The sequence below is a fragment of the Acanthochromis polyacanthus genome, chromosome 18 (genome assembly GCF_021347895.1).
Source record: "Acanthochromis polyacanthus isolate Apoly-LR-REF ecotype Palm Island chromosome 18, KAUST_Apoly_ChrSc, whole genome shotgun sequence".
NCBI classification, from domain to species: domain Eukaryota; kingdom Metazoa; phylum Chordata; class Actinopteri; family Pomacentridae; genus Acanthochromis; species Acanthochromis polyacanthus.
Genome location: NC_067130.1, coordinates 7,850,076 through 7,872,174, shown reverse-complemented (window position 1 = coordinate 7,872,174; position 22,099 = coordinate 7,850,076). Strand labels below are relative to the sequence as shown.

General features: G+C 39.1%; 1 protein-coding gene across 2 annotated transcripts in view; it reads right to left on the bottom strand.

The window, feature by feature from the left end:
• The window catches only part of rai14 (retinoic acid induced 14), a 43,732-nt gene that overhangs the window by 7,600 nt on the left and 14,033 nt on the right, over positions 1-22,099 (bottom strand). Inside the window, exons 3-15 of one of the 2 annotated variants that reach the window (XM_051938357.1) lie at positions 15,839-15,969; positions 11,445-11,533; positions 11,135-11,199; positions 9,058-9,115; positions 8,749-8,819; positions 5,338-5,444; positions 5,068-5,252; positions 3,593-3,618; positions 3,204-3,290; positions 2,623-2,760; positions 2,274-2,408; positions 1,651-1,752; positions 216-938 (exon numbers count right to left, since the gene is read on the bottom strand). In XM_051938357.1, the coding sequence (XP_051794317.1) occupies positions 216-938; positions 1,651-1,752; positions 2,274-2,408; positions 2,623-2,760; positions 3,204-3,290; positions 3,593-3,618; positions 5,068-5,252; positions 5,338-5,444; positions 8,749-8,819; positions 9,058-9,115; positions 11,135-11,199; positions 11,445-11,533; positions 15,839-15,969 (1,917 nt within the window). The remainder of the gene's footprint in view (positions 1-215; positions 939-1,650; positions 1,753-2,273; positions 2,409-2,622; positions 2,761-3,203; positions 3,291-3,592; positions 3,619-5,067; positions 5,253-5,337; positions 5,445-8,748; positions 8,820-9,057; positions 9,116-11,134; positions 11,200-11,444; positions 11,534-15,838; positions 15,970-22,099) is intronic. The other variant, XM_022216315.2, reaches the window with a different exon arrangement.

The window sequence follows — 22,099 nt, the reverse complement described above, 5'->3', positions numbered from 1 at the left end:
TTCCAGTGTTATTTTCTCAAACACAACAGACATTTTTGTGTGTTAACGTCCGTCAACTACGGTAACAGATTCAGCACACTTACTATTATGTGCGGTGATTCTGAGCCAGGAAAAATGCTGGTACTCCACAAATCTTACACTTTGATGTGTAAAATCAATTCAGTCACCCTTTCAGCCACACAGGTATTCAAAGAACAGAGGAGTCTCATATTTACCTGCAGCATTTTGACTTCCTCCTGTGCCTCCTTGTACAGCTCCTCCATCTGTGCCGTCCTCTGTTCTTTCTCCTTCACTGTCCGTCTGTCCTCCTCCGTCTTCCTCAACACCTCCTCCAGCTGTCTGATTTGTTGAGCTGCTTTGTCTTGCTCGGAGCCTGACTGGGCGAGCTGAGCTTTGAGCTGTTTTACTTCATGTTCAAGTGTAGATGAGATGCATCCGTGGACCTCCTGTTTGTCCATCAGCTCTCCTTCTCTTGCCGTCTGCACTCTCAGATCCTCCACTTCCTCCATAGCTTGGTGGTATCTCTCCTGAGTGTCCGTCAGCTTCGCCTGCAGCTCTGCCAGACTCTCCATCAACTCTTCCTCTCGTCCTTTCTCTCTGACGCCGTCCTCATCCTCTCTTTCTCGGCCTCGCTCAGGTTTCAGCTGAGCCTGAAGCGAGCGGTTTTCCTTCCTGGTTTCGAGAAGTTTTATCTGAACGCTCTCTAGTGCCTGTCTCAACAGTCGGATCTCCTCTTGGCCTCCTCCTCGGCCTCCTTCACCCTCGTCTTCTTCCAGCCGGACAGAAGCGACTCCTTCCCCGTCCTCGGTGGTGGTGAAGGTGACATGTGGCACCGAGTCAAACTCGTCCTGGGTGGAGTGGAAGGAGGAGTTGGAGGCCATGCTGTTTGGACGACTGCTGTCCTTCAGGTCCTCATTTCCTTGGAGGGACGGATGTTTCTGTGAGTTGAGAGTGAAGAGTAAGGAGAGGAGGAGAGTGAGGATGGAAAAATGGAAATCTTATTAACAAACCACCGACCACTTGAATGAGGCAAAGTTTTGTGGCCAGAGTCTGGCATGACATGAAGGGGTTCATCACAAAGCAATAAACTGAAATATTTGGATATTGAAAAGTGTTTTTATAGATTCTGATGATACAAATGTTCAGTTAAAACATTTCAAATACATGTTTTCTTGAAAAATAAAAAAGGGACTAATCCTTTAGTGCAGGACTGGATTTACATCGTACATCTTTACATACACCTATTTTATTTTTTAACGAATTAGTATTCTGAACACCAAGCAGTTTCTGGCAGTTTATTGCTTCTGTAATATTTTGATTCACTGTGGAAACATTAAAACCGCGGCTAGGAAAATGTCTTCTGTGCAGAATGACATACTTATAATGCTATGAAATGCTTTTTCCAAATAAGCATTACAACATGTTTTCCATGTTTGTGGGAAAAAATTAAACAGTGACTCTCAATGCTATAGATATTTTATTACACGTATTTTAAATTTGTTTCCACATTTGTCTCCTCTCTGCTCTGTATCAGCACAGCCGGTAATTCAGCCCAGTTGAGCGGAAAAGCTTCAATACACAGTCACTTAGAGCGTGTTCAGTCAGTTGTTTACGGTTTAACTCCTGAGCATGAATGAAAGGGTTACACACCTTCAGTTTGCTCGCTAGTTGCTGGTTCTCCGAAGTAAGAGCAGCAATCTTGGCTTGCAGAGCAGAAACCAGAGCTGCAGACGCCGTAAAACTTTGCTCGACCTGCCAAAACACAAACACAAACACACATACGTTCAGCGCCCCACATAAAGGCGCCGCTAAGGACCACTAGCTGCCTCCTGAAAAACAACACAAGTCGTGACACGTCTTAAGCTTAGGTTAGACCTCCTTCAAGAATGCTGGAGGTGAATGAGTTGTTTTCTGTTGTCAGAACACAAAGCTGGAAACATGAAACTAAAAAAAAGAACCAGAATGACTTTCTCTAAACTTATGACACGTAGAAAAGAGATTCATCAAAAGTAAGAAAATATGAAATGCCATTTTATAGCGTATCTAATTTAAAAAATCTTGGAATTTTTAAATGAAGTTAGGGAAAACTCAATGATCAGTTTGTTTATCCAATAATATATCCTGGATGTACGTGTGGTACTCTATACTGTGTTTTTCTACTTTTTTACTCGGATATCAGTAACTTTTCTCGTGTTTTTTGGTTTAGTCAACACACCTGGTTTAAGATATGCTCATATGCAGTATAAATAAGTCACTGTGGCGTAGTTAGTCACCTTTGTGTCCAGCTCAGGCCCAGCCACCGTCTCCACCGTCTGCTTCAGGTCTTCGATTGTCTCCAGCAGCATGTTTCTCTCCTCATGCAGCTTCTCAACCTCCTCTCTCAGTGCCGTTCCTCTGACCTCATCCTCCTTTGGAATGAGGGGAGGAGAAAGGAGTAAGGGGTAGCGGGAAAAAAGAAAAACAGGCTTTAGAAGGGAAAAACATATGAAGGCTGAAAGCAAGAATGCAGCTTACTGGTACATGGCATTTAGCTGCAAACCTACATGGAAAATGTGAGGTAATGGCGAGTTCAGCTTCCAGTTTTTATTATATTAGTTATAGTGTCCGATGTGTTGGCGTTACCTTGTAGTTGAATCTTTTGGGAGTGTCACTTTTGTTGGATGCAGGAGTGCCAGTTGATGTAATGACTGAAGGAGAGGAGGGTCCAGAGCTCTGAAGAAGGATTAAGTCAATACTTTTTGGGTTAATTTTTCCACATGCCTGTTTTGAACATAAAAAAAACGGGTCTGTTTCTGGAGCTTTAAAAATAATTTACTGGCAGTTTGTTTATGAGCTGTTGGTGCAGAACTCAGGCTAATAAGGATTCAAAAGGTTTGTGTTTTATTACAAAAACAAAGTCATCTGATTAAGTTATTAATGTCCTTAATGTTTGCAATGTTTAGAATATTTGTATAACTTTAACTTATATACTGTTATATATTCTAACAAAAGACAGATTAGTACGTAATTTAAATGAACTTGGTTGATAAATGAAACACTGACAAACTATAAAACGCTGTCAGAGAACTGAACAGCTAACATTTAAATACACTGACTTCATTCATACTACTCATTTTCTGAATATACCGAAGACATGCAATGATATTAATATAAAGAGTGGCACACTGATACAAGCCGACAGAAACAGAGAAACATGCATTTACCTGCGGTGGGCTAATAGGAGGTGGAGGTGCTTTTCGTTTTTTGGGAGTTGTGATCCGTTCATCACTTAGCTTAGCTACTTGATCATGCTGAGGAGCCAGCAAGAGGCAGAGAGGGAAGAAAGGTGGGATTCAGTGCTGGTTAGTAAAAGGAGAGTCAATCAACGACTGCTACAGTCAGAATTAAGTTTGGCTTTTTCAAAAACAACAACTAAAAGACTTTTTCTTTAAGGCTGTGAGATTCAATGCTAACACGTTAGAGAAGCTGATGCTGAACTACATTAAGTCTAAACGTACCTTGTATTACTGTAATGTTTAGAGATTTTCACTCCTATACTATGTTTTGATGCCTTTTTGCATGAAAATATTAAAAATGGAGACTAAAGTCTTACCTGAGGACTTTTAGGAGACTTGATATCTATAAAAGAAGACAAAAAACAACACAGAAAATGGGCAAGATATTAAAAAACAGTAGTAGGAATCACTTCAGTGTTATTTTAAAATTGTTGTATTATTTTGTTTATGTGAGTTAACACTGACAGAGTGGTGCCAAACATCAGTGTAGTAACAGGAGAGCTACAGCAGATGGCAGTGTTGAACAGCAAAAAATCTCTGTCCCACAGAGATGGTAGGTTTCTGTATGTAGTAGTATCGCCTATTGTTGTTGTAAAAAGACCTGAAAATTATCATTCCCAGCTTCTGTAGACCAGCAGTTCAAAGAATGGATTACAAATGTCTTTAGTTTCCAGGAGCTGAAACAAATCTCTGCATTAAATAACCAGGACTATTTCAAATATTTGTATTAAAGGATGACAGAGCATTGAAGCATAATGTAAATTTAGATGGAAATGGGACAATTATTAACACAATTGGAGTTTACGACTACATCTAATGGAGATGTGAGGAAACACATTTACAATTTCATAAAACACAAAACTTCACAACATCCTCACAGAGAGAGCACTGTTGGAAGAATGTGATTAAATTCATCATTATGCCCAAAATTACAAGCAATTTTTCGTCTATAACAAAACCATGCTGAAGACGATAACGGGGAATAAATGTAGACCACAGGAATGAACAATGAACGAGACAAATAGTACCGCTTTTAGTAAGTAAAGCCAGACCTCACAGTACACCTTTTAGATTCTGATTATCAGCAGGACTGAGGTTCAACACAGTGAGTGTTGATGGTTCAGCTTAGAGGAACTGTTCAGGGAAATAATGTGTGTGTCAATGCATTGTCCTTAACCCTCGTGTCATCCTGCGGGTCAAATTGACCCGTTTTAAAGTTTGAAAACGTGGGGAAAAATTATGTTTTCAACATTTTTGGGAAATCTTTGAACATTTTTTGGTGGAAAGAAAGAAATGTTTAAAAAAATGTTTCTTAAGAACATTCACAAAAAAAAATCAACCAAAATCCAGCAAATTTCACTGGATTTTGGTTGATTTTTTTGTGAAAGTTCTTAAAGAAAATATTAGAAGTTTTACTGATACGTACATGTAATCACTTTAGATATTTTTAACATTTTTTGGAAGATTTTTACTCATTTTTTTTTTTAAATATTTACAAGATTTTTCTTGCCTCATTTGGGGGATTTTTTAAAAATAAAACTTTTAAGGGAAACTTTGAAGGAATTATTGGAATTTTCTTCCTGAAGGTTTTGCAAATTTTCAAAAATTTGGAGATATTTTTTGCTGTGAATTTTTGGATTTTTTCAGACAAGGAAACAATATTTTTTGATGTCAAAAAATGAAGACAACAGGAGGGCTAAGAGTCGAAACAAGTACAAATGTCTAAAGGAGGCAGGCTGACATTCAAAAAGAACTGTCTCACTTTTCTTTGTTGTTTTTGCATAACTCTCACCTACGACTGGATGTCTGTTGAGAGCAGCCATCAGGGCCACTTTGCCGTCTGGGTTTCCTGACAGCTTGGCATAATGTACAACATCATGGCCTTCTGAGTCTACAGCTGACAGGTCAGCTCCTCGCTGAACCAACAATTCAACAACAGGCACCGCGTTGGACTCAGAGGCGAGCATCAAGGCCGTCCTAGAATACAGACAGACCCAGCATATGAGCACAAAGTACATACATTTATCCAATGTCAGAGTGACTGCACTGACTGTGCTTTTACCTGCCGCTGTTGTCAGAGGTGTTGATTTCAGCACCACAGTCCAGCAAAGAGCTGCATACTTCAGCATGACCGTGTTTGGCTGACAAGAGCAAAGCAGTGAGGCCATCCTGTAGAGGAGACAGACATTAAAAACTTCAACAGAGGGCCAAGAAGCCAACATAACACACATTCATAAGGACACCTATATAACTCATCTTGTATGACATCGGGATGTGGGCCTTGACATGGACTTTGGTAACTATCTGTGTGGTGGGAAAAGTCTCAGATCCATGTAAGAAAGGACTGAATGTCTCCTTCTGTGAATGCATTTCTCAGCAGATAAACAGAAAAGGCAACACTGGATGGCGTTCTTAGTTAAGGACAGTGTTGAGGGAGCCAAGATTAATTTAGGAAGTATAATAACTGTGACTTAGATGTAAGCTATGAGATCACTGTTTCTAAACAGAGCAAATCAGCACCGTGCAGAACGACAGATTTCAAGGAACTCGGGATTAACAGATATTTCCACAGACCATTTGTATTGTTAACAGTGAAACAAGAAGCTACGGCTGGAAAAAAGCACAAGAACACTAAGGAACAGTAAAGTATGTCAGCATAGTTGCGTGTTTTATATTACAAGGCTGCTGCTTCCACACACCACAGAGAACAAAACTATGTTCTGGCTTCCTCTGAGCTCTGCTAAAGACTTTAACAGCCCTGTGTCTGCTCTGCTCAGGCTATTTCTCTGGAATCTGAAAGGCAAAAATGATGTCGTTCTCCTCCGGGTAATAGATTCAGTGTGTGCCTGTGTGTGTGGATGTATAGGTGTAATACTACTTGTTTGCTTGCATGTGTTTCTTGACTTGTTTACAACCTGCTGTCAACCTGTCAGTTGTTTAAAGACAGACTAGCCAAATTTGGGCAGAAGTAAAACACCTGGGCAGAGCTGAAGTGGGGCAGTCTCAGAATCCTATTGATCAAGGCAAATACACAAAAACATGGCCCATTTTAGAGCTTAATATGCTTTTAATAGAACAAAAATGCCAAAAAATGGGTTGATATAGATGTAGATATTGTGCATACATGCAGGTCTGTGTGTGTTTATCAATATTTAATGAGCGCAAACACGACAGGTGACTTTAAAAAGGATGTTTTTTATTTCATATCACTTGTTATAAATGAAAAATGACAGGAGAATTGATTGAAGAACCCAAATAAGTGTGTTAGCTTTTATGGGATCTACATTTTTTTGGGAAGCAGAAATGTTTTATTACCTTTTGCAACCTTTTACTAGGTCCTCACTCCCACACTGGGACTAGAAACCCTACTCCAGTACCACTTAACATTGTGGTGCTGGTGAAACTAATCAATTCACTCGCACAGCAAACTTCCTTTTATACTGTATAGGTGCCCACTGCACCAGCCTTGAACTGACTCAGACTTTCATTTCTTCCATAAAGGCTCGGATGAATACAGAATATTAGGCCTATGGCTCACAAAGTGCATCTATTCTCCAAAGCAGAACAAACTGCGTTTAACATAAATAAACCAATGAAGCCAACAAATACTCCAAGCAACACTTTACAAAGACAGAATTGGAGAGCACCTAATAAATGAAGCTTTTAAGCTACAGACTGACCAGTAAAAGGCTCACATAGCAAGAAACTGAATCAGTACATTAAGTTTTTGGAGCTTTTCAATCTTGTTTTATTGCAATACTGTATTCAGCACACTGTAGTGGTTGCCTGTATGAGTGAATTGTGTTCTTGTAGGCTAAAGAATGTGGGATCGTGGTAATTCCAAATGCCCCTTTTGGAGGGAGTATTTAGGTCAATTAGGTAAAAGTATTAATAATATAATGTAAGGACAAACAAATAATAATTCTTCCAGTTTTCAGCCCATTCAAACCAAACACATGGATGCAAAAGAATTCCTTGGATACATCTGAACTGCGTCAAGGCTCAGCTTTTTCAAGTTGTTCAGAAATATGCAGCATTTCTGTCCAACAGCAAATGTAGGTTTTCATAGTTCATATTACCACCATCTCTGAGCAGAATCAAAGTTTACCTGTACTTCATTTTCTCTAAAAATTCTTCGTCTGACATACATTATATCTGGCAGATCTTCCTCTCTATTCTTTCTGCATCTTGCTGTGTGTTTATTCAAGTCAAATACAGATCAGGTACAGATGCTGGAGGCTAACAAGCTGGCATGTTCTGCTCAGCAGACACGGCAATATGTTCCAGACAACGTGAAGGTTCGCAGCCTTCATGTCCACTAACAGGAGACAGAGCTGCTCACGTCTCACATACACATTTGCAGATGATTATGGCTAAAAAAGGAAAAAGGCAGCTCGTTGAGATGTCGGACTTTGTCGTGCTTTCAACAAGGAAACGAGGCAAAAACACTTTCTTCCAGTCATTTCTCACATGCAAAGCATAGAACGTGCAAATGTAGAGGACACATTTGGAGTGGTGTACATAATTTCCTAGTGCTGCTTACAGTTTTCGGATTGATGAAACAGAATTTTGAGTCACAGGAGAAAAAAAACTATCATGTCTGGAGGAGCCTGCTGTGACTGTACGAGGATTTTAGACATTAAGTCCTGACAGCTAGTGGTACAAAGTGGTACCAGTTTCAAAAGCCACAACATACGACTTGTCACAGGCTTACACGAGACTTAAATGAATTTTAGTTGGAATTACCATCCTATCTTTACATGTAGGCTGGGAAATCATTGAGAGCGACTGTGTGGGTTTAACTCCAACACACCAGCTGTGGCGTGATAATAAAAATGTAAATAATGAGCAACATCTCGATTTCTTTTCTCTCTCTCTCTTTTTTTTTTTATACAAACAGACAGAGACACGCACAAAATGTCATGCTCACACACCCCAGCTGGGTAGAAACCACAGGCATGGTGCGTCACTGCAATGGAGACCACATGTCTGCGGCTGGAGAACCGAGTTCCCACAGTACACTGACCTTCTACCTCACACACACACACCATGAACAACCTTAATCAATCTTGAAACAGCAGACAAACAAGTGGAAATGCCTGTTAATGAGGGTCCTTCATACTGTGAGCTAACAGCTGTGAGGAATAGCTGCAGTTAATTTAGATTTTAAAGGAAAATAAAGTTTTTTATCTTGAGCACATACAGGGATGAAGACCAAACTAAAATCAAGGAAACAAGATATCTGAAAGCAGAAAAACAGACGTACATCTTGAAGAACATCCCAAGTGTATGCTGATTCCTCAATCTTAATTGAAGTAATTCCTCTGTGGAAATATCCCAGCAGAAAGCGATACATATGAGACTGAACGGAGCGTTTTTGTGGTCTTCAGTCTATATTCACAGCCCCCCTCTATCATGCCAGGAAAAATAAGCCGGGGCAGGATAGACTTTAAGTAAGAGTGAAAGTACATACTGCATCTTTCAGGTTGATGGGACTTTTGAGTTCACACAGCAGTTGGACAATCTGGATGTTCCCGCTGGCAGCTGCAGACAAAATAAAACAAGAGTCAGACGGTGCAAAGAAGAAGCATTGCGGTGAAGTTTGATTGAAGCTAACTGGGCTAAATTTACTCAATCAAATGTGACAGATGATTTCATCCAAATAAAATTATAGTTTAAACTTAATCTCAGAGGATGTTTTTCCACGTCCATCTGAAAGCAGACTGACCTTCAATAGAAGACTTCTATATTTTGTAATTAGCTACAAGGAAACTGAACTCACCAGCGTGATGCAGCGCCGTCTTTCCTGAGCCGTCTACCACATCGATAGGGCATTTATTCTACATGATGTGAGAGGAAAGTGCTTTATTAATTTAACAGTTACATCAGTGATCTGGGACATATGAAACATTTGCCAAATTCCTACACTCATCCCAGAGATTCACAATGTGTCAAAATAACTCAAAACATCTTGTGCCTGCATTTAATTCTGGTTTAAAGTACACTACACACCTTCTCATTCAGTGTTTTTCTTTATTTTTGCTACTTTCTACATTGTAGATACATACTCAAGACATCAAAACTATGAAGTAAGATATATGGAATTATGTAGCAAACAAACGATTGTGAAATAACTAAATATGTTTTATATTTTAGCAACAAGTGCTCAGCATCTCTGGGAACTCCTTCAAGACTGTTGGAAAACCATTTCAGGTGACTACCTCATGAAGCTCATTTAGAGAATGCCAAACAGTAATCAAAGCAAAGGGTGGCTATTTTGAAGACTCTAAAATATAAAACAAACGTATTTCACACTTTTTTGTTTCCTACATAATTCCATATATGTTCATTCATAGTTTTGATGCCGTCAATGAGACTCTACAATGTAAATAGTCATAAAAAATAAATGAGAAGGTGTGTCCAACCTTTTGACTGGTAGTGTATCTTTGATATTAGTAGAAAACTTGCTTGCCTGCTTCTTGAACTCTTTTTATCTTCAGAAACATGGAATGTACACAAAGATGCCAAGATCTGTTTACCACTGATGCTTTATGGGGATATTTTATGTGATATTAGTACAATGTAAATTTACCAGAAATACACACATCTGCAACAAACAGTACACTACTGCATCTACATGTTTCCATTCTCCAAATAGCTTGCGAAATACGATGACCTTCTGTTAATGTTATGAATATTAGTATTGCTTACTGATAGTGGGGGTAAAATACGATAACGGGTAACAACAAAAAAAAAATCTGGCAAATAACCTATTTGGAATTTGCTGTGGACAAGCAGACTCGCAAGAACGTTTGGACCAGGCAGGTTTGTGTTGCTGAGATGCTGCAGACTGTCAGGAGTAAATTAGTTCAGCAGATCAGGAAGAGTGTATGTGTGTGTCTGCTGATGTACCGACAAATATGCAATCAGCAGGCTGAAGAAACGAAGCAAGGAAAAGTGTCTCATCTTAACAGAACAGCAAGAAAGAAACTGTAGATTTCACAGTCTTTTTTTTTTTTTTTTTTACACTAAACATTGCATCCAAGAAAAAGTCCTGCTGGGTGCTACAGATTTACACTGCCATTAAAACACTTTTAGTTTCATATTTCTGTCTTTTTTGTTGTATAACACATCTGAAAAACACTTCATTAGACCTAAAATGGTTTACAGCCAATACATTAACCCTCATGTTGTCCTGCGGGTCGAACTGATCCATTTTAAGTTTTGAAAATGTGGGAAAAAATAGATTTTTAAAGTGAAACTTCTGATGTCGGCATTTTCAACATTTTTGGGAAATTTTTTGCTGGAAAAAAGAAATGTTAAAAAAATGTTTCTTAAGAACATTCACATAAAAATCAACCAAAATCCAGCAAATTTCGCTGGATTTTGGTTGATTTTTATGTGAATGTTCTTAAAGTAAATATTAGAAGTTTTACTGATATATATGTAATCACTTTAGATATTTTTAGGATTTTTTTGGACGATTTCTACTTATTTCCATGAAAATATTTACCAGAATTTTCTTGCCAAATTTGGGGGATTTTTTTTTTAAATAAAACTTTTAAGGGAAATTTTTAATGAAATTATTGGAATTTTCTTCCTGAAGGTTTTTTTTGTAAATTTTCAGAAATTTGGGGAATTTTTTTGCTGGATTTTTGGATGTTTTTCAGACAAGGAAACAATATTTTTTGGTGCCTGTAAATGAAGACAACAGGAGGGTCAAGAGAAATGGCCTCTTGTGTTTCTGTGGGACTACACTGCGTGTAACCGTCAGTTTGTCATAAGGATTTGGCTTCTTGACTGGAAGTGTTAGTATACTTGAAACCAACAGAATTTTAGAGACACTTTAAGAACCTTACCTGAATGAGTTTTCTGCAGCATTCAATGTGATTGTTTTTGGCAGCCAGGTGTAAAGGACTCGAACCTGAACGTAAATAAATAAATAAATGCCTCAGTTAAGTTCTTCATTGGGCCAAAACTGGATGAAACAAGGAAGACAGAGTAGCAAGAAAAACAGATAAATGGGACCTGATGCTACATTTTCTTTCTAAATCCCAAACAAGACAACACAACTTCATACTTTTCCATTTATTTTATAAAGACAATAAACTGTTTATGTAGAAATACAGAAGAGTCTAAAAAGCTTCCTCTTAACCTCTGCATACATACCAGAACCATCAGTGATCGACACATCGGTTCCATGAGACAAGATGACAGATAAGCAGTCCGTCTGACCACGAGCAGCTGCAACATGGAGACTACACACAAAACAAAAGCAAAGAATTAATTAGAAACAACACCATCAGTAGTTACACTATTACACCAACAAAGACATTTCACAACTACTACACTAATAATGGTGCATATGTAGTAATCTCATCCATTAAGCCGTCACTGTGTGCATTAAATTTCATTTTAAAACATGGTTCCACATTTTGGGTAGTACAGTTGTTTGCTTTTTTCTCCTAAGATTAGATGAAATGATTGAACCACTCTCCTATCTGCCTGATAATATGAAGCTCTCGTCCAATAATGTAATACTCGTATATCTTCTTTCTATAATCCTTACAAAAACCGAAGCACAAAAAAACAACTCTCTGTGGTTTTGCAGGGGATTACTTCTTGGCTGGCTCGCCGGCTTCTCGGAGCCTCTTGTTTTTAAAGTTTGTTTTTGGTGTTAATTGGAGGCTTTGCAGGAACATCTTGGTTTTAAGAGCTCTATTTGAAGATGTTTTACCCGGTCTTGTCTCGGTCTCAGACAAAGAGGACTCAGGATTTTAGATCAGGACGAACCAAGACCACAGCAGGGATGTTACTAAATGTCTGACTGGATGTAGCAGTTCTAGCTCAAAAAGCAGTGAATACCTTGGTGTATTTGTAATTTTTGATTTTAGTTACTGTTTATTGCTGTCTGCCTTCCTTCCCCTCCTTCACATGGACTCCAAATGAATGTGGGAGGCAGGAGGAGAAGAAGCTGCTGTCTGGGAAAAGGAGTCAGCCAAATATTCTTAATAAAATGTTGCAACCTAACCCACAATCAGCTCATCTGCAAAACAGCGTCCAAAAGATAACACATACAAGTATGTAGATTCTGGAATGACTGGGACCACGTCAGATTTTTATCTGCACTCAGAAATCTGGCTCTGGTCTTGGTCTTGTCTTGATACGCTCTGGTTTGGTCGTGTCTTGGTTTAGGTGGTCTTCTCTACTACGCTAATGTTAAGCTAATGAGCTGCTGGGTGTAGCTTCATGTTGTTAAAGACAAGAAAGAGAATAAGTGTACAAAAACATTTATTTCCTTTAAGATAGTAATGACAACATTTTATAGGACTTTCAAGGCTATAACAAAAAAGCAGGCAGTGACTAACAGTGTACTGACAATTTTGTAGCCTACCAACAGTTTTTAGAATTTAAATCTGTCCATTGAACAGAGTTATTTTGAATATAACTGCTGCCGTGTATGCAGGAATGTGCTACGCTAATATCACCCCATGTGCAGGAAAAAACCCTCTTTGTCTGAATCGTGCTTGCCTGTTTGTGCATATGTATGCAGCAGGCAATCAATACAACCCCTTTCCATCTCATCGGGCAGAGTGGGGGAAAAAAATAACCCCCTACACATGCCCAGCCTTCCCTTAGTGTGTGCGTAGGATAAACGCATTCACACACACAGGCACACACGCTATGCCCACATGCCTTTCAATCAGGTTTTATCACCATAGAGATACTGTAGACTCCTCCTTTGTGTGTCCTGAAAAGATTGGAGCATTGCGATTCCAAACCACCACATTCATCATGATTTACAAAGGCTGTGAGCATGCATCTGTATGTGTGTTTCTGTGTTCTAGTAGCACACACAGAAAAGGTCAAGGATGTCAACTACCGGCGGAATGAAAAGCCTACGTGTTTGTTTCAGCGTATGAGGATCTGCATAATTGTTTCTCACTGCATTTAGTCCCGTGTTTTGATGTTCCTGGCTCTGTGTGAGCTGCTAAACACATTGAGGTCAGCCGGTGTTGGGTTTCAGAAAAAGAAAGAGGTCAAATATTAACACTGAGCCTCTGTGTTATCAGCAATCTCAACGGGTGAAGTAACCAGCTCCACTGCTTCTGCAGAAATGAACTGGTTCTCAAAACACTGAAGTCATGGGCTGAGTGGTTTCAAAATGACAACCTTTTAAGAACCAACAAAAACAGATATATTTTTAGATTGTCCATTCATTTTTAACATTGTGCAGCGGAGCGTGAAAGTTGTTTCATAAGCCCGAGACTTGAGGATTTAAGCATATACACACGTGGACAAAATTGTTGGTACCCCTCAGTTAAAGAAGGAAAAACCCACAATTCTCACTGAAATCACTTGAAACTCACAAAAGTAACAATAAATAAAAATTTATTGAAAATTAAATAATCAAAAACAGCCATTACTTTTGAATTGTTGATTAACATAATTATTTAAAAAAACAAACTAATGAAACAGGCCTGGACAAAAATGATGGTACCTCTATAAAAGATTGAAAACTATTTGACCAGAGTGACATGATTAACTCAGGTGTGTCATTTAATTGACATCACAGGTGTTTCCAAACTCATAATCAGTCAGTCTGCCTATTTAAAGGGAGACAAGTAGTCACCCTGCTGTTTGGTGAAAAGGTGTGTACCACACTGAACATGGACAACAGAAAGCGAAGGAGAGAATTGTCCCAGGACATCCGAAAAAAAATTATAGACAAACATCTTAAAGGTAAAGGCTATAAGACCATCTCTAAACAGCTTGAAGTTCCTGTGACAACAGTGGCTCATATTATTCAGAAGTTCAAGACCCACGGGACAGTAGCCAACCTCCCTGGACGTGGCCGCAAGAGGAAAATTGATGACAAATTGAAGAGACGGATCGTTGGAATTGTATCCAAAGAGCCCAGAGCAACCTCCAAAGAAATTAAAGGTGAACTCCAAGGCCAAGGTACATCAGTGTCAGATCGCACCATTCGTCGTTGTTTGAGCCAAAGTGGACTTCATGGGAGACGACCAAGGAGGACACCACTGCTGAAAAAAACTCATAAAAAAGCCAGACTGGAATTTGCAAAAATGCATGTTGACAAGCCACAAAGCTTCTGGGAGAATGTCCTTTGGACAGATGAGACCAAACTGGAGCTTTTTGGTAAGGCACATCAACTCTATGTTCATAGACTCAAAAACCAAGCATACGAAGAAAAGAACACTGTCCCTACGGTGAAACATGGAGGAGGCTCAGTAATGTTTTGGGGCTGCTTTGCTGCATCTGGCACAGGGTGTCTTGAAAGTGTGCAAGGTACGATGAAATCTGAAGACTATCAAGGCATTCTGGAGAGAAATGTGCTGCCTAGTGTCAGAAAGCTTGGTCTCAGTCGCAGGTCATGGGTCTTCCAACAGGACAACGATCCAAAACACACAGCCAAAAACACCCAAGAATGGCTGAGAGAAAAGCGTTGGACTATTCTAAAGTGGCCTTCTATGAGCCCAGATCTGAATCCCATTGAACATATGTGGAAGGAGCTGAAACATGCCATTTGGAGAAGACACCCATCAAACCTGAGACAACTGGAGCTGTTTGCTCATGAGGAGTGGGCCAAAATACCTGTTGACAGCTGCAGAACGCTCATTGACAAATACAGAAATCGTTTAATTGCAGTGATTGCCTCAAAAGGTTGTGCAACAAAATATTAAGTTATGGGTACCATCATTTTTGTCCAGCCCTATTTCATTAGTTTGTTTTTTTAAATAATTATGTTAATCAACAATTCAAAAGTGATGGCTGATTTTGATTATTTAATTTTCAATAAATTTTTATTTATTGTTACTTTTGTGAGTTTCAAGTGATTTCAGTGAGAATTGTGGGTTTTTCCTTCTTTAACTGAGGGGTACCAACAATTTTGTCCACGTGTGTACTGTGGAGGTATGTGCAATCCCTGAAACAGAAAAATGACCAAGACTGTAGGTTTGTTTAACCCTCCTGTTGTCCTCATTTACGGGCACCAAAAATATTGTTTCCTTGTCTGAAAAAAAATCCAAAAATTCAGCCAAAAAATTAGCCAAATTTCAGAAAATTTGCAAAACCTTCAGGAAGAAAATTCCAATAATTCCTTAAAAGTTTCCCTTGAAATTCTTGTAAATATTTTTCAAAAAATGAGTAAAAATTTTCCAGGAAAATCCTAAAAATATCTAAAGTGATTACATATATATCAGTAAAACTTCCAATATTTTCTTTAAGAACATTCACATAAAGAACATGTTTAACATTTCTTTTTTTCCACCAAAAAATGTCCAAAGAGTTCCCAAAAATGTTGAAAATGTGGACATCAGAAGTTTCACTGTGAAAGCATGTATTTTTTCCCCACATTTTCAAACTTTAAAACAGGTCAATTTTGACCCGCAGGACGACACGAGGGTTAAACTGGGTCTTCATGCACATGGATCTAAATTAATCTACAGCACAAACGCATGCTACAAATCCTGTACATTGAATCAGCACCAAAACTGTTGTTGTTTATTGTTGTGTAGATAAATACTAAAAGAAATGCTTACGCTGATTTGCCCTCGCTGTCCAGCTTCACAGCATTGGCACCTTTCTTGGCAAGAAGCGATGCCACTTTCTCCACCTCGCCATGTTCGACCGCAGCAAGCAGGCGCTCGTCGTTTTTGTTCCATTCGTTGGTCTAAAGGGGGAAAAAAAGCAATAAGAGAGACTTATCAGAAGATGAACAGGGAGAAGAAAACAATACAAAGTAAATCTTCATGTATTGAAAATTAAATATCATCAGAGATGTTTTACAGACTTTAGGATATTAAATTTTCTATTCTTGCTCTAATCAATTGATCAATTTATGTAAATTCTATGAAAGCATGGGTCATTAGATTCACATTTACTCTAATTGTGTGCTCTTGTGAGATGTTACCAGACACATTAGCAGTTCTTAGTTTGCAGTCAAAATGGCTTCTCAGTGGGAGAGAATGTTTTTTTGGCTCTGCTATGGCCCACACAAAACATTTATTATCATACATGAGCACACACAAACATCAGCAGCATCCAATGTGAATATGCACACGCAGACACAAACCAAATGGTCCCACCTTCGTTTTACTGATGGGCTGTTCAGATAGAGGAAAGTCAGCTATTGGAAAGCTCTGAGCATGATCTCATACACAGACTATCTTGCTCCACAGCAGTCTGATGCTACAAGATGCAGAACAGAGAGCTTTCACAGCACACTGGGTTGTTAATGTTGCCCTCACCGTGTTAGCAAAGACAAGTTCATTAGTCTGCTCTCTCTGCTACCACCTGGACATATCAGGATGCAGTACAGTATTAGATTTGACCTGATAGCCTACTGACCTACACGTGACAAGGAGGTGAACTCTCTGACTCCATAAATACTTACGGAGGCAAACTATACCCTATTACAGGAGAGCATTAAGCCAGCATAGCGATACAGGGTGTAAATAGCCTCCGTGGCAAACACCCAGATGCAACCACTGCAATACATTTTCCACAGCTGGTGGAAAAATGCAGGGCTATAAAAATCTTCTGTCACTGAAACAGCTAGGATGACCACCGAGCTCTGCAGCCCCAGCCGCCGGGTCATTAGCACGGATCACTGAGGAAGTGAAAAATGCCAAATTGTTGGTGGTTTAAAAATTAAACAAAGTCTAAGATGACTGTGAACAGTAAAATCCTTGCTTGTCTTTCTTTTTTCAAAGAAGGATCTGTGGAAAATTGGTTCTTATCCAGCTGTAAACCAGTGCCCACACACAATATCTATGACTTCTTGTGAAGGCTTCAAAGCACCACAGCAAGACACAGTAAGACACTACTTAGGAGGTGGTGTAAGACAAGAAAGTCCTCTGACAGATTGGAAATAACAGATTGGATATAAAAACATTCAATTGAACACCGACAGAAACATGTGAAAAAGATATGAGTCTACCAGGTGCTCTGCCAAGTCTGCTATGGGCTGTGATTGACATACCTCAATGCATGTAGCCAAAAATATCCACCGTCAGTTTGGATTTAATAAAAACAAACAGGCTCAGAGAAAACCTTCATTTATAACACATTTCAGCACAGGTAAAGCAAAGAACAAAACCAAGGAGGTGATTCCAAAATACTGGCTGTACATGAAGCACACTTTTAACTACTCAAAAATTTGGCTTTGCAAGTATTTCATAGAGAAAGAATGTATATTCACCACTACACATAGTGCATTCTGTTGCAACACTTAATGTAAACATAACTTCTGTGTCTTTACAAGAATGCTCAGAAGGCTCTCAGCCACTATACTTATATTCTTAAAGAAACAGAATCATGCATGCAGGCATATCTGACCACAGCACACGTGTAGTCATGCGTCATTAAGGTTCGTTACATGGACAATTTTACTTTTATTTTCATCAGAAGATAAGAGTTTTACATTTTATATCATTACCGAAACATTAACTACTTTTCTGAAATAAAACTCTAACCTTCAGGGGATGAAAGGACAAGGAAACGATCTACATAGCAACCGCAAGAAGTCAAAGGAAGTGCAAGCGTCTGTCACTATGATTGGTGTGTGCAGTGAAACATGACACAGTCTGAGATAGCTGGACTTATAAAGGACACATCCCATATGGTGCCGTGGTTAGGATTTCTTGCTTTCAAAGAGGCGGGCTGGATTTGTCTCCCAGCACGCTGGTATGGAAAGTCTTGTGATTTTCAGACAGACAGTCATGTGTTGTTCAATCACGGTACTGAAGTGCAAATCACTGGGTCAATCCAATACTAAAAATAGTTGCACTTGAAAGACTGTATGAGCAGAGAAAAGCCAAAGATGAAGCATAAGTAAAGAAAATTGAAACAAACATGCTCCTACATGTGAACTCTGTGCTTGTATTGCACAAGGAGCTTCAGGGGTTTTTTGTTTATATTACTCAACACATTTATTCGAGATAGAGGCAGTGCTTGTTTAACAGTGACCAGCACTCTCCTTATCTTGTGATGTGGATATCAGGAAGGGCAGAACCTACTGCTGTAATTGAGTGCCTTTGTGATCCGGAAACAGAAGCAAAAACAAACCCACCCCTATAAATGACAGACTGAATAACAGAGAAAATCAGATCTTAAGGATGGCCAAGAGACATTTATTACTTAATTCAGGCTACTGTAGCTGAATATAAGCCGTATTCTGAAACTTGTCAGATCTCGAAAAATAAACTCTTATATCTGATCGGTCTTAATCTTCACTTCGTTTTCACTATCAAACCCTCACAGTACACTGCATTGCCTGTATACGTGAAAGTCTATGATCGGTTAGTCACTTGTGAAGTTGTTTTTCATCCAGTGCATGCTGGAATGAGCTCCGGATTCCTCGAGGCTCCTCTGATCACACTGCTCATTTACTCCTGCCAATCCACCCTAATGCCATGTTGAAAATCTAAATTGGCTCATGTTTTCTTTTCCTGTAATACAGCACATTTTGCATTTCTTAAATTTTCTCCAGACTAGCATATGTTCATAGCATAAATTCTCTGGTCCAGGTTTCCTTCAAGCAGCCAAAGATAATTCCTACTATACAATAATACTGACAGATGCCCAATTGGCAGAATGCTTCACAAATGATGCAGAATGGTATTTATTCATACAATTCCTGGATGAAAATCTGAAAAGGCTTTGTTTTTTTTAAGTATGTCTTAAAATGAAACTAAAACAAGCAAACGATTTACACAAAATCCAGAGGAGACAGAAAAAAAAAGCTGCCATGAAAAGTGGTCAAACCATACAAACCTGAGAGGACAGAGTGAGGAGGAGTACTTAGACATCTGAGTAAAGTTGGAGTGCAGTTTTACAGTGAAGGAAAACCGCAACAAGGCTTGTTGTATATTTTCCTGGTTCAGAGTTTTGCACTGTCATTAGGAACATTACCAGTCTACCAGTAACACCAGACTACCGGTACACTGTATACTCACTGCAGTAGAGATCTGTTCATGCTGTTACTGGCTGTCAGTTGCTGTGTTTCTAGAAGCTGCACAACATTTAGGGCAAAGAAAAGAGTAGGAGGGCCCACTACCCTTCTTTTAACAACTGCCCCCTTGACAAGAATTTCACTCTAAAAATACACAACTCTTCAGAAGCGCTAACCTCATCTGAACCTCCACTATGTCTACAATGCAGAGTCAACATTCCCTTTCTCCCTAACAGAAATATACACTGTTACCGTTTATGACTAATAACCACGGAGTTTGTAGGACAAAGAAACCAGCCCAATATCTGCGCAACTTTGTGTACCTTCCACAAACTTTTCACACATCAGTGTCTGAGAAGTGAAAATCCGTCAGTGTTCATGATTAATTTTGCTGGTTTAATGGAGCAGGACTTCCTTTTTGTACACTGAAGCATCACACTGGTCACGCTCTGCAGCAGCAAGAATCAAAAGCAGAGAAAACGCTGTTGAGTAAACAGTTGACTTTTGCACTGAATGCTGCCATCGTGGTCTCATTAACAAGAAAAGGGAATGGACCCTTACCAAGAGAAATACCTTCTTCTCAGACTAATTTAGAAAAAATCACAGGGTAGCACTGGAGTATGATCATGCCTAATCGCCTCTGTGATTTTAATAGGTCGAACAAAAAATGAAGGACAGTCACGACAGAGCAGCATGACACCAACAGCATTAGACTACATTGTACTGGACAGGTTTAAGTGGAGCGGAATGCACTGCTCCAGTTCTGGCCGCGTACTGAACTAGTGTCGTCGCAGGGAGGCTGATGAAATAATCATGCGCTGGCAGAGATGGAGCGAAATCAACGCAAACCTCAGCAGCCGACAAAACGTGAATGCACAAAGTGTGTTGAAAAGTTTTCTATTCTGATAAAAACACGAGACGATACCGGAAAATGTCGACGATGTTGACAGAAAGATAGCCAGCAATGTAAGACTGCAGGCCAACATTAGGGTAAATATCTATGTATATAAATTACAGTTTTTCATGCTTAGTTGTATGAATAGGAGTACTAAAAAGCAAATGATCAAATCTGGTAAAGGCTTACCCTTTGTTGGTTCTATGGACTATTATTTTACAAATATACCTGTCATTTTATAGAACCATTCCTTAGTCCAAGAGTCCAGACCAGTAGGAAGGTAATTTGCATTAAGTATGCAGGTCTCTTTTTAGTAATGGGAAATTACACATGACGACATCAAACTTACTTACAGGGTTTGATTTGCAGAGAAAAGTTACATTCAGGAGGAACGTTAATTTGTTTCTAATGTCATAATATGCCAGTGTAAACACAAAATCAATAATACCAAGCCAGACATCATCCTTGTCATCTTAATTAATCTCAAAGTCTTCATTAGAGCTGAAACAATTATCTTTAGTCTGCCTTGATAAAAACAAATCATTTCGAGCTCCTCGGCTGTAAGAGTTGCTGAACAATTTTGAGGTTTGAACTACTAGCAGGAGAAAAACAAGTGATCTGAAAGTGTCATTTTAGGGTTAGAAAATTGTTATAGGCAGCCAAATGATTAATCAAATAACAGAACAAATTGGTAGAGCAATTGCTAGTGAAAAACAGTGGTTTAGTTGCAGACCTACTCCTCCTGATGTACAATCAGGAGGAAACAACAGAGCAAAGAGAATGTTAAATCCTGAACAAACAGCAGATTCTCAAAATCAGTTTAGTCAGTGCACAACACACAGACCCTAAAAAACTTTGGACTATATCTGCCAGTACTGAATACAGTGGGCGTAGTCCAAAAGGGTTTGCACAAGCAATACAACATGGGTCACTAATCCTGAGATTATAAACCAGTAAGACTACTGTCGCTCTGCATGTACCACCAGGAAGTGAAAAGGATTTTCCTTCCTCTCCTGCTTTCAGTTCTGTTTCCTCTGGCTCTGTCTGCCAGCCTTCCCTTCAGGTTCTCCTTCTCTTTCTGTTTCTTGGGCTGGACTAAGTGTGTTTACAATGGGATCAGGGTGTGTGTTCTCTCGCTGTCTTTAGCATGATACTCATTAAGACACACAAAGGGTGTGCTGATAATACTAAGTGTTTCCTGTTTGTCCAGACCTGGGGCTGGCAGCAAGGACAAGGACAAGAGAGTAAGGAGCCAATGTGTGAAAGAAGCACAGCGGGAAGGAAGAGGAATTAATGAGTTGAAAAAGACACTCGAAGAGGTTTAAAGAGATATTTCAGTCATAAAAATCAGACTTTTTACTTCTTATATCCTGTGTGAAACTTTATATATTTTAGAGACTCATTCATCATGAACCTCCTTCCTTCCTCTGAACCTCTTCAGTTCTCTGAAGGAAAAACAAAGATCAGGAAACAGTAATTCCTACATCATATTCTGTATGTTTGTAGAGCAGATCAACCTTCACAGATAAACTTTTACTTTAGAAAACCTTTATTTCCCTTCAAATAGGCAAAATAACATTTTTGTTGACCTACAGATAAAAAGGTGTTTGTTCTTCTTTGATTTCCTACGTAGTCTTGTTTACCTTCACTATGGTCTAAATCACTAAAAACATTTACTGGGGAGACTGTTGTAATGCAACTGGTAGTTCCACATTAAGGTTTTTCTCACAGGCAAAGAGGGGTGTACTACAATGTAAAATTAATGGGTTAGCGAGGTTTGTTGAGCCTAAAGCTAGAGTCTTCAATTTCACAAAGTCCTAATTTGCTACCCAGTCCATTTTCCATTGCTCTTCCATTTTGCACCTCATTATCATTCTGCTGCAGGGGAAAAAGCATGTTTGTATTAGTTTACGTCAGTCACAATTGCCTCTGGCGGAACTAAGCGAATGATGC